At 36.6% G+C, this 11472-nt stretch overlaps 2 protein-coding genes across 5 annotated transcripts in view; one reads left to right on the top strand and one right to left on the bottom strand.

Moving 5' to 3' along the window:
• Positions 1-172: 172 nt before the first annotated feature.
• rps10 (ribosomal protein S10) lies at positions 173-2932 on the bottom strand. The gene is made up of 6 exons (XM_082136583.1): positions 2825-2932; positions 1855-2004; positions 1072-1246; positions 550-627; positions 390-445; positions 173-254 (listed from the first exon to the last, which is right to left on the bottom strand). Exons 2-6 carry the CDS (start codon positions 2002-2004, stop codon positions 210-212), a joined length of 504 nt encoding a protein of 167 aa, XP_081992709.1. The 5' UTR covers positions 2825-2932; the 3' UTR covers positions 173-209.
• Positions 2933-6301: 3369 nt separating this feature from the next.
• pacsin1b (protein kinase C and casein kinase substrate in neurons 1b) overlaps positions 6302-11472 on the top strand; it is a 36831-nt gene continuing 31660 nt past the window's right edge. Inside the window, exon 1 of one of the 4 annotated variants that reach the window (XM_082136459.1) lies at positions 6302-6320. The gene's annotated coding sequence lies outside the window, so the exon portion shown is untranslated. Of the gene's footprint in view, positions 6321-7799; positions 7896-11472 lie in introns of those variants that run through there. The other 3 variants (XM_082136457.1, XM_082136460.1, XM_082136456.1) reach the window with 3 other exon arrangements.

Here is an 11472-nt window from a genome sequence, read left to right as displayed (position 1 = left end):
AGGCTTTTGTATCTGAACTCTTCATATATACACACACACACACACACACACACACACACGTATGTTTGCACATTTAAAATTGGCAGGTTCTTTCAATTTAAACCATCAGATATACATTGCATTGAATGCATAAGTACCAGCAACCAATATATGAACAAGTCTGACACAAAAGTACTTTTAAACCTTTATTGTACAGATAATGTGGAAAATCACTGTGGCTGCTGTCCTCCTCGGCCACGGCCAAAACCACCTCTCTGAAAAGACAAAAGGCAGCACATGCAAAAAAGTGAGCGTCACAACTTCCAAATTCCCAGGTGGATTATCAAAGCTTGCATTTCTGTAACTGCACTAAATTACATTATAAATAGTATTTAAACAGTAGCACTTACAAACTGGAATTCTGTGGCTGCACCTGCACCAGCCTCAGCTTTCTTATCAGCACCGGCTGTAAGACAAAAGGGTTTTAGTTTAACACGATGCAGCACGTCGAGGCCACAGCTAAAGAATGTGCTGATGTCAGCAGTCAGTCAGTGTGTGTTGTGTACGTACGTGGAGCTGCAGACCGTCTGTAAGCATCTCTGTCTCCCTCACCACGGGCCAGACGAGCCGGTCTCTCTCCCTCAAGACCTGGAAAACACAGCATGTTTGATTTAGCACTTCAGTCGAGGTCTTTTGAAATGTACTGCCACTTTGTATTCATACACAACCACTTATAGGACACGCTACAAATACAGTAGTCAAACATTTGAAGTGGATCAAAACCTTTCCAAGTTAGACATGAATTTTGAACAATACCCGTTTCTTGTCTTAGGACAATTTTTGAAGAACTTTTTAGATCCACTTCAAATAAAGTAGTCAATGCACTATATTCAAGCAATAACAGTTTTCTAACAGTAATGATTTTTGTTATTAAATTGAGTTATATGAACTACATTTTTACTATAAATATTTACTATGAATGGAAAAGATGTTGAAATACTATTGAAAAATAAGCAAGTTTATGGAACATCATGACAGTGAAGATTCTCTCAATTTGAAGTGCTTTTTAGGCGAGGGAGATGACCCTCTTACCCTTGGGACGGGGTCTGGCGGTCTCTGGGCGGGTCTGGCGGCGGAGGGTGGCGGGCACGATCTCCGGGGGCAGGTGGAGGAAGTCCCGCAGGTACTGGATGCCCTCATTGGTCAGGTACCAGTAGAAGTGGCGCCAAGCAAACTGCTCTTTCACGTACCCACATGACTTCAGAGACTGGGAAGGCAGAGGTATTTCAATATACATTCACATTGTCATTGATTGGTTTATTAATGAGCATGTTTACATACACACAAACACACTGATAACTCAAATCAACTTATTGAAATAACCTGATGTCCGGTGTTTACATGCAAACCAATAAATCGACAACGGATGTAAACCGCGTTTACAAGACTTAATAAATCGGGTTATTAAAGAAAATTACAGCTTAACTATTATCCTCTCATGCAGTTACAGATGCAGCATTTTGATTATCACTTCTTCTGCTGCACGAGATGAGAACACTTACTTTCAAGAGGGTCAAGAAAGAGTGAGTTTGTGATATATTTCCACCTCCCTTACTGCGAAACTCTCACTCTGTCTGGATGTGCTTAAATCCAGTCACATCACATGCGCACTTCAATAAGCCGACAGAAAGCACGTTTACATACAGTGTGAAATCAGCATAAGGGGTAAAAATCTAGCTGTGATGATTGGTTTATGCTTAGGCCGTTTATGACCTAACTCCGATAAAGAAAAAGGGTGAGCGCATTTACATGATCACGTGCCTTGTCGGCTCATTAAGCATGATCGGGTTAAGAATGATGTCCAGAAGCACACACCTGCATAGCCTTCATCACGTGAAGGTTGGGTACGTTCTTGTCGGCGAGCTCTGGATGTTTTGGGAGATGCACATCTTTTTTGGCCACCATGACGCCCTCTTTGAAGAGGAGCTCATAGATAGCAATACGGTTCTTCTTGGGCATCAACATCTGCAGAAAGAAACACACAATCATGAGTTCATACATTGTGATATTTACATTTTAATGCATTTGGCAGACGCTTTTATGTGACTTGTATTGCATTCAAGGTATGTTTTATCAGTATGATAGACACACACTTTTAGAGCAACTTTGAAGGGCCAACATTTGAGACCCTAGTTTAGCTATAAACACCATGGTATTACCATTCTATGGTGTATCTTACTGTATCATTTACATAATATAAATGTCAAACAGAAACATGGTATTTGTTCAAAACACCCTGCAATTTCCATCAATTGACATCACTAAATCCACACAAGTACGTACTGATGTAGTACAGCGATGGTAATATCATGGTATCAAACCACTACCATATTCAAGTATCATAGTATGTACATGTTAAGTTAGTACCATGGCTAAAAGAGAAAAACATGGTAATACCGTGGTAATTATTATCAGAGATAACATTCTGCGCGCCTCTCATGATAAACGCCTTGACGTATTCACATTAGTAAGTTTCCAAGAAGGTTTAGGCATTTAAATTACTTATTTTCTGGAACACCACCAATAAATATTTTATTCAATGTTATTTTCTCATCTCATGTTAGTGTGTTGACTTCACACCAGCCGTGAAACACTCTCGCGCCGTAGCATACAAGACAGGGACACATCCTGACTAAAATATAGTATTTCCCCACCGCATATTTTCTCAAGACTAAGATATATCCATTATATGGGGTTTATTCAAAGCGAATTCGCTTGAAACGACACATTAAATAATAAGATGATGAAGATTTTGAACGGATTTTCGGCTCTTGTTTCGGCCTACCTTTACTCTTGCTGAGAGACCGGAGCCGGAAAGAACGTCATCAGCTGCTCTTCCTGTATTATTTCGCCGCACTTTATACAGTCACATGAGAAGCGCGAGGCTCCCGCTAGTGGACTGGAGATCGCATTCACTTGTCAAATAGTATAAAATATATAGCCTACACATAATAGGCTATACACCAAACACCGTGTGTGTGTGTGTGTGTGTGTGTGTGTGTGTGTGTGTGTGTGTGTGTGTGTGTGTGTGTGTGTACTTGTACAACTCTCTTTGTGAGGACCAGTTTGAGTTTTAGACCATTGGAGTGAAGACAAAGAGAGTAAAGTGAGGACATTTTGGCCGGTCCTCACTTTCTGAGAGCCTTTAAAGGCCTGTTTGAGGGTCAAGACTTGGTTTTAGGGATAAGATTATAATGAGGTTAAGGGTCGGTTTAGGGCCAGGGTTCGGGTTAGGCACTTAGTTGTGATGGGTAGGGTTAGGGTAAGCGGCTAGAGATACAAGAATGTGTGTGTGTGTGTGTGTGTGTGAGTGAGTGTGTATGTAGGCATATACTGGATGTACAGTATTGGGGCATTTTGAAAGATGCAATAAAATCAAGAATTTGTGATATTTTTTAATTCTCTTTAATTCTACGAAGAAGATATTTCCAGTGTTTTCACTGAACAACTTAATTGTATTTTGTAAATATAATCAAATTTTGATTTTGATTTTGATTAAAAAGTTGGGACAGAGTCATGTTTACCACTGTGTCACGTCACCTTTCCTTTGAATTACACTTTTTAATTGTCTGGGAATTGAGGATAGCCTACTATTTGTTGCAGTTTTGCAAGTGGATTTTTTGCCCAATCTCCCCTGATAAAGACAGCCGATCACAGTCCATGGTCGTCGTTGTCTGATTCTCCTTTTCATGTTATTAACAAAGTAACTTTCAAAGACTGAGATGCTCCTTTTACACCCGGTCTCGATCCCCTCCCCTATCACCATCTCCCCTGCTCACTGTGGACTCTTTCAAAAGAGTTTAACTTGGATTTTCTGTGAGCTTTTCACTTTTATTTTACCTCCATCCCAACTTTTTTGGAGTGTGTTGCAGCCATCAAAAAAAAAAAAAAAAAAAAAAAAAAATATATATATATATATATATATATATATATATACTGTATATATTTACAAAATACAATGAAGTTGTTCAGTGAAAACACTGGAAATATTTTCTTTGTACTTTTGTCAGTTAAATAAAGTTGAAAGAGAATTAACAAATCACAGATTCTTGATTTTATTGCATTTGACAAAATGTCCCAATTTTTGTAGATACACACAGTATATGACCAAATTAACTGACAAAAGTATGTATATATATATATATATATATACAGTGCCCTCCACAATTATTGAACCCCCTGGTAAATATGATCAAAATTGGCTGTAAAAAATAAATCTGCATCGATTATCCTTGTGATTTTTCATTCAAAAAATGTGCAAAATTCTAACCTTTCATTGAAGTAAAAGAATTGAAAGTGGGGGGAAATCACATTATGAAATAAATGTTTTTCTCCAAAACATGTTGGCCACAATTATTGAAACCCCTAGAATTTTTTACGAGTAAAATATCTCTGAAGTATATTCCCATTAATATTTACCTTTTTTAGTACACCAGGGGGACTAGGAACATGAAACTGTCCAGCTATGACTTCGTGTTTCACAGGAGTTTAAATATGAGGAAACACAAAGGCCAAATCCCCTTAATCATCCATCACAATGAGTAAAACCACAGAATATAGTTCTGATGCGTAGCAAAAGATTGTTGAGCATCACAAACTAGAAAGTGGCTGTAAGACAATAGCTAAAGAATTGAAAATCCCCATTTTGACCATCAGGGCAATAATTAAGAAGTTATAACCAACTAAAGATGTTATGAATCTGCCAGGAAAAGGACGTGTGTCTATACTGTCTTAATGCACGGCGAGTATGAAAGTTTGAGTGGCCAAAGACTCTCCAAGGATCACAGATGGAGAATTGCAGAGATTAGTTGAGTCTTAGGGTCAGAAAGCCTAAAAAAAAAATTATCAAACAACCCCTACATCCCCACATGTTGTTTGGGAGGGTTTTAAAAAAAACCTCCTCGCTCATCCAAAAACAAATTCCAGCAAATTTAATTGTCAGACACGACTGGATCTTCAAACAACACAGGGTTCTGTGGTCAGATGAGACTAAAACAGAGCTTTTTGGCAGCAAACACACTAGATGGGTTTGGTGAACACAAGGATAAAAAGTACCCCATGTGTACAATTTAATATACCAGTGGATCTTTAATGTTGTGGGCATATTTTTCTGCTGGAGGTCCTGGACTTCTTGTTCAGATACATGGCATTGTGGATTCTATCAAATATCAACAGATAAAAAATCTAAACCTGACGCCTTCTGCTAGAAATCTTATAATGGGCCGTGGTGGGATCTTCCATCAGGACAACGATCCAAAACAAACATCAAAATCAAAACAAAAATTTGTTGTGGAGCACAAAATGAAGCTTCTGCCATGACCGTCTCAGTCCCCTGACCTGATGAGTGGGCTGAACTGAAGAGGAGAAGCACCAACATGGATCTGGGAATCTGAAGGATCTGGAGAGATTCTGTGTGGAGGAATGGTCTCTGATCTCTTGTCAGTTATTCTCCAAACTCATCAGGCATTATAGGAGAAGACTCAGAGCTGTTATCTTGGCAAAAGGAGATTGCAAAAAGTATTTAATAAAAGGGTTTCAATAATTGTGGCCAACATGTTTTGGAGAAAAACATTTATTTCATAATGTGATTTCCCCCCACTTTCAATTATTTTACTTCAATGAAAGGTTAGAATTTTGCACATTTTTTGAATGAAAAATCACAAGGATAATCGATGCAGATTTATTTTTTACAGCCCATTTTGATCATATTTACCAGGGGGTTCAATAATTGTGGAGGGCACTGTATATATATATATATATATATATATATATATATATATATATATATACTTCTCTCTTTACACACTTTGGTCAGTTCAAGAATAATTTATGCAATTAATTGTATATTGTTTATTTAAAAGAATCAAAAGAGCTGTTTCATGTCTATCCTTGTATTGATAAACTGGTTGAGATTGTTGGGATTTAGAAAGTAATTAGTAATAAGTAAATCAATACTTTTTAGAGAGAGTAATTATCTAATTACACTGGTGAAGATGTAATTAGTATAGCATAATTATATAGTATAATATGTAATTAGTATATAATTACTTTTTTAGAGTAACTTACCCAACACTATATATATGATATTTGCATAATTACAAATACATTGGATGCCCTCAGTCAGTCCTTATTCACTGTATGCATGTAAAACAGTGACCGGGCATCGCCTGTTTTGACCATAAACACTGTCCTGTTGTGACACCAAGTACGATCCACAACTTTACTCTTTATACCTCAAGATCGCTGTAGCAGAGGGCATCCACATCCTTCATACATGAGAAGTAAGCATGCAATTTAACAATGACGGTAGAGTCTGGTAGTTTTAAGTATGTGTATATGGCCTTTGACCTCGTTCTCAATAATGGCACTTAATGGATTCATTTGGTGTGTTATTATGGTACTATTTCTAAAAGTTTTCTCAGCCTGATTCTAGAGTTACTGGTATAGACGTTTCTAGGTTGACCTTTGAAAGTATGTCTATGAGAGAGATCAGATACTGGTTTTGAGACAGTTGTTCAACTCAAACTTTTTATTAAAGTTTCTTGAAGTTTCAGCTTCGGATTTGGCATTGGATTTATTTGGGAACATTTCAATGGCAATGGCTCCATCCAATTGCTAAAACAAAACTCAACCTCACTGGATGCGTTAACAATACATGTATTGGTTAATATTTCAGCGCTCAGCACATTTCTCTGGCAGCGAACAGCGTATTCCTGTTTTCCCATCTGTGTTGCGAGGCAGTGATGTGTTTAGTGCCCGAGGTTTGTGGACTTTGGGGAATGAACCTTACAGGAGCTTTGATTGTTGTTCTACCTGTGCCAACAAATAGAGAAGTTAACATTGCAACACCTCCATCTGCTTTCATACACGGACCATCTGTGTGTTTGCAGGCAAATTCCTTTCATGTAAGATTACATTTAGGAGCAGATTTGCCAGAAGTGCACATTTACTGTACAAGAGGCGCTCGTACAGGTTTGAATTGAACTTTTTTAAAGAGTGCATGTCAAAAATGCAAAGCAGCTCATGAATATTGTGTTAAATATTGTGACGTCACCAAATATTTAGTTTTACTGCAGTATGACACCGTTGCCCCCAACAACACATTGAAGCCAGAGTAAATGCATTAGCAATGTGTCACCAATAGGTGGCAAAAATAAACCCTAATAGACCCTGAATATATGTAAATACCACTACATATCAGTGGTATTAACACAACTGTACCATGGCACTGCCACAGTACTTTTTTGTTGTTGTTAAAACATCCCAAATACCATAATACCAGTTGTTTTGGTCATTTTTGGTTAATAGCTATAGAGTTTAATTGAACCATAGTCAGTTATGTATTGTATTTCACAAGAATGTGAAATAATCCATATAATATATAAAAAATCTGTATTATTGCATTGGTCACCTATTCGTTGATCTTAGTATGGTGCTCATTAATATGTAACGTGGGTAACGTATTGACTGACCATCCCCCATCCGATACACCCGCAGCACAACACTGGCTGTGTTCATCCGATACCTTTGTGTTTTAGCGATGTTCGATTCGCGAACGAACCGATTCTTTTTTATTCAGTTGAAATGTTTCGCAATGCGTTTGTAAAATCACGTATATAGTAGACTGAGGCACACCATATAGATGACGTATTCAGAATATGTATCGAAACATGTATTTAATTACACGAAAACACCACGTAAAAGGACACCACGTAAAAGGAGAGTCGCTGTGAACTCGCTGAAACGAATTCGCCGAGCGAACCGATTCCCTGAACTGAATCCGACGGCTCACCGTTATTGTGTTTTACTAGAGTGTAGGCTCACAGAGAGGCTGGATTCTCGTTCATCTGTGTTTGGTATGTCTTAACGCATGGTTTTGTTTCTTCTTTAGCTGTAGAAATGAGACCTGTATCGATATAAGCGGATAGACGTGTGGTCTTGTGTTTTGTCATTTATTTCTGAACGCTTGCGCAGTCTTTTAAGAACGCTGCGGTTCTTCGCATGAAACGCTGAACACTGAACGCTCTGTGCACCTGGAATTAATATGCATGTGTCGAATCAAATTGAATTACATGAATGAATTAGACTTTTATGCATTCTTCATTATTCACATGTATTGCATTTGGCAAAATATGATGTATTGGAAAAAATAAACTACTTAAAAGCTAACTAATAATATTAGCCTACAGGACTTTGCAGCCATTTTTCCGAGACTTCAGACTTTTAATATTTGTAGAATGTACTTACTAATTTATGTTTAGAATAGTATGCTATTCTAAAGTTATGCATTTCATGGTATACCATGAAATCCTTGCAAAAAAGTGCCACGATATGGTAATGCCATGGTACTTTGATAATGAAATATTTACTTTGTACTTCAATGTACTTTTTTGTAAGTGTACCTGGTGTTTTTATACCGTGTTTCAATATTATTGTTTATAGAATACACACACTGTCTAAATGTTGGAATTAGTAGTCTAAATTGCCAAAATTAGTAGTCAACTTTTAGTTTAAAATAGACTGATTTGTTTCTTTAAAAAAACAGTTTTGCACTAGCCAAACAAGAAAATACCCAATTTTGGTCATGCACCATTGCCTTGTAGTATCATGAATAAAGATGCCAATTTAGGGCACTTGTTAACCCAGACCTCTATTCTGAGATTCACAATAGACCATTTTAGTAAGTGCAATCTCAGTTGCTCCCAAAGGAGACTTTAGTGTCTTTTTTGCATGCTAAACCTTAAAGGTCTGCTTTTAATAAATCAATAGCAGCAGGTCTGGCAGCAGCGAAGGCCATGAATCATTACACCAGTGTGCTGTTTGATTAGGAGATGTCTAATGGTTGTCTCTGTTGCCATTTAGTTTGATCTTACATCAGTGCAAGCTTAACCGCTGGTTCACAGACACCAGATGTCCGTTTGACTTCTGCTCGAGTCAAAGGGTAAATCCTCGACTCGGAGGGTCTTGAACTGTCCAGGGTCCTGAATCGTCTCTTGGCACCTGTCCTGAACTCTTTAGCTCTGGGTCAATTATTATTTGCTCTGCCGGGAAAAAGTTTCGATTTTTGTGCACAGTTTGGCGTTTGTTATCCTGCATTGATTCAGCGCTATACCTTCTCAGAAAAAAGGTACAAAAACAGTGCACCCTTAAGGCAAGCTTTTGTACCTTTTTTTTTGTTTTTTTACACTGTTAATCTTAAACTTAGTATTTAATCTCAACTGTCAAGTCAAGTCAAGTCAAGTTTATTTGTATAGCGCTTTTCACAATACAGATTGTATCAAAGCAGCTTCACAGTATTAAATTAAAATAATACAACAAAGTTTGTTTCAAGAGGAATTTATTGATTGATAAAATTAAATTAAATATCCCCAAAATATCCCCAACTGAGCAAGCCAAAGGCAACAGTGGCAAGGAACCGAAAAACTCCATCAAGTGACCTAATGGTGTCCTAAAACTCCATCAGGTGACCTAATGGAGAGAAAAAAACCTTGGGAGAACCCAGGCTCAGTCGGGGGCCAGTTCTCCTCTGGCATTTATGAGCTAGAGGCCGGATTGTAGTTTGAACTGTAGGATTATATGAATGCCTGGCTGAAGAGATGCGACTTTAATCTAGTTTTAAACTGGGAGAGCGAGTCTGAGCAACGAACAGTATCAGGAAGACTATTCCAGAGTTTTGGAGCCAAATGTGAAAAAGCTCTCCCTCCTTTGGTGGTTCTGGATATCCTAGGTATGACCAAAAGCCTTGAATTTAGTGATCTTAAAGAGCGCGATGGATTATAGGGCGATAGAAGATCCGTTAAATAGACTGGAGCTAAGCCGTTTAGGGCTTTATAAGTCAGTAGCAATATCTTATAATTAATACGGAACTTTAAAATCGGTGTTATATGATCATATTTTCTTGATCTTGTAAGAACTCTAGCGGCGGCATTTTGGACTAACTGTAGCTTGTTTATTGAGGATGCAGGACAACCAGCAAATAAAGCATTACAGTAATCCAGTCTCGAGGTCATGAATGCAGGAACTAACTTTTCTGCATCAGAACTGTACAGATATTTGCAATCCATTCACCTTATGAAGTCATAATACTGCCGCTCTGTAACTGGATTGTGTTGGAGGACTCGTTCACCTTCACTCTGAATCTGTCCTTCAGTAGCTTCAGATGGCGAATAAAACCGAGGATAGTGTGTCTTTAGACTTAGAGGCTTTTAACTGAGCTCAAGGTACAATACAAGGTCTGAGCACTTAACAGTGGGATAAACATCTCAATGCAACAGTTCTGCTGAAACTCCATTCCAGCTAAGACGTCACCTTTAGAAAAGAGATGATCATTGAACACTTTTTATAAGGAACTGTACAGTATGCAGTTAGTAGTATAGTATTCCATTCTGAATGATGTGGTTTGGTTGCATAACCCAGATGATTTGTACTTTGAAGGATGACTCAGGGTTCAGCAGGGCCGTGTCATTGCTCACTTCAGGATGATTGGGGTCAAGTGTCAAGCTCAAGGGCACAAATCGTATCACCCGTGTTACTGCCCACATGGGAGTCCAAGCTGGTTACAGCGCTAATTTCTGTTCTGTTGATTAATCAGCTTTTGTTGGTAGTTTTGGCAAACATGTCTGATCGAGTTTTAGTTGTAATTTTTAGCTACATTTATTTAGATGGAATTTTATTTATAAAATAAAAATCTTATTTATAAAGTTAATTTAGCATTCTGTTTATAAAATTATGTAAAAATTTAATTTGGTAATTTATTTATAAAAAATACTTTATTATTTTATTTATAAATATATTCAGTAGTTTAGTAAAAATGTAGTTTAATTTATTGTTTAATTTAATGTAATTTTGTAATTTATTAATTTATTTTAATTAATACAATTGTTCAGTAGTTTAGCAAATATGTCATTTGATATTTTTCTCCTTATCTGGATTTTGCTTTGGGCTGCTGATGTTAGTCTGCAATATGTATGTGATATTTTCACCATAAAAGTTTTGCAAACACTTGATTACCCTTATCGAGTTTTAGTTGTAATTTTTAGCTACATTTATTTAGATGGAATTTTATTTATAAAAGAAAAATCTTATTTATAAAGTTAATTTAGCATTCTGTTTATAAAATTATGTAAAAATGTAATTTGGTAATTTATTTATAAAAAATACTTTAGCGTTTTATTTATAAATATATTCAGTAGTTTAGTAAAAATGTAGTTTAATTTATTGTTTAATTTAATTTAATGTAATTTTGTAATTTATTCATTTATTTTAATTAATACAATTGTTCAGTAGTTTAGCAAATATGTCATTTGATATTTTATTTATAAAATTAATTTAGTGTTTTTGTTTGTGTTTTGTCTGATTGAGCTTTAGTTGTAATTTGCAGCTCTAATTTTATTTGCTGCCTAGTATTTATATAATCATTTTATTTATAAAATT

This window comes from Leuciscus leuciscus (genome assembly GCF_965113295.1).
Source record: "Leuciscus leuciscus genome assembly, chromosome: 14".
Classification (NCBI taxonomy): Eukaryota; Metazoa; Chordata; class Actinopteri; order Cypriniformes; family Leuciscidae; genus Leuciscus; species Leuciscus leuciscus.
Note: the sequence above shows the minus strand (reverse complement) of the source record. Positions and strands in the feature narration are given on the sequence as shown.

Coding starts and splice junctions, on each gene's coding strand:
- rps10 (XM_082136583.1), bottom strand. CDS start 2,004: ATGTTGATGCCCAAGAAGAACCGTATTGCTATCTATGAGCTCCTCTTC. Junction 628..1,071: donor CGCCAGACCCCGTCCCAAGG/GTAAGAGGGTCA, acceptor TGTGTTTTCCAG/GTCTTGAGGGAGAGAGACCG. Junction 446..549: donor CAGACGGTCTGCAGCTCCAC/GTACGTACACAA, acceptor TTTGTCTTACAG/CCGGTGCTGATAAGAAAGCT.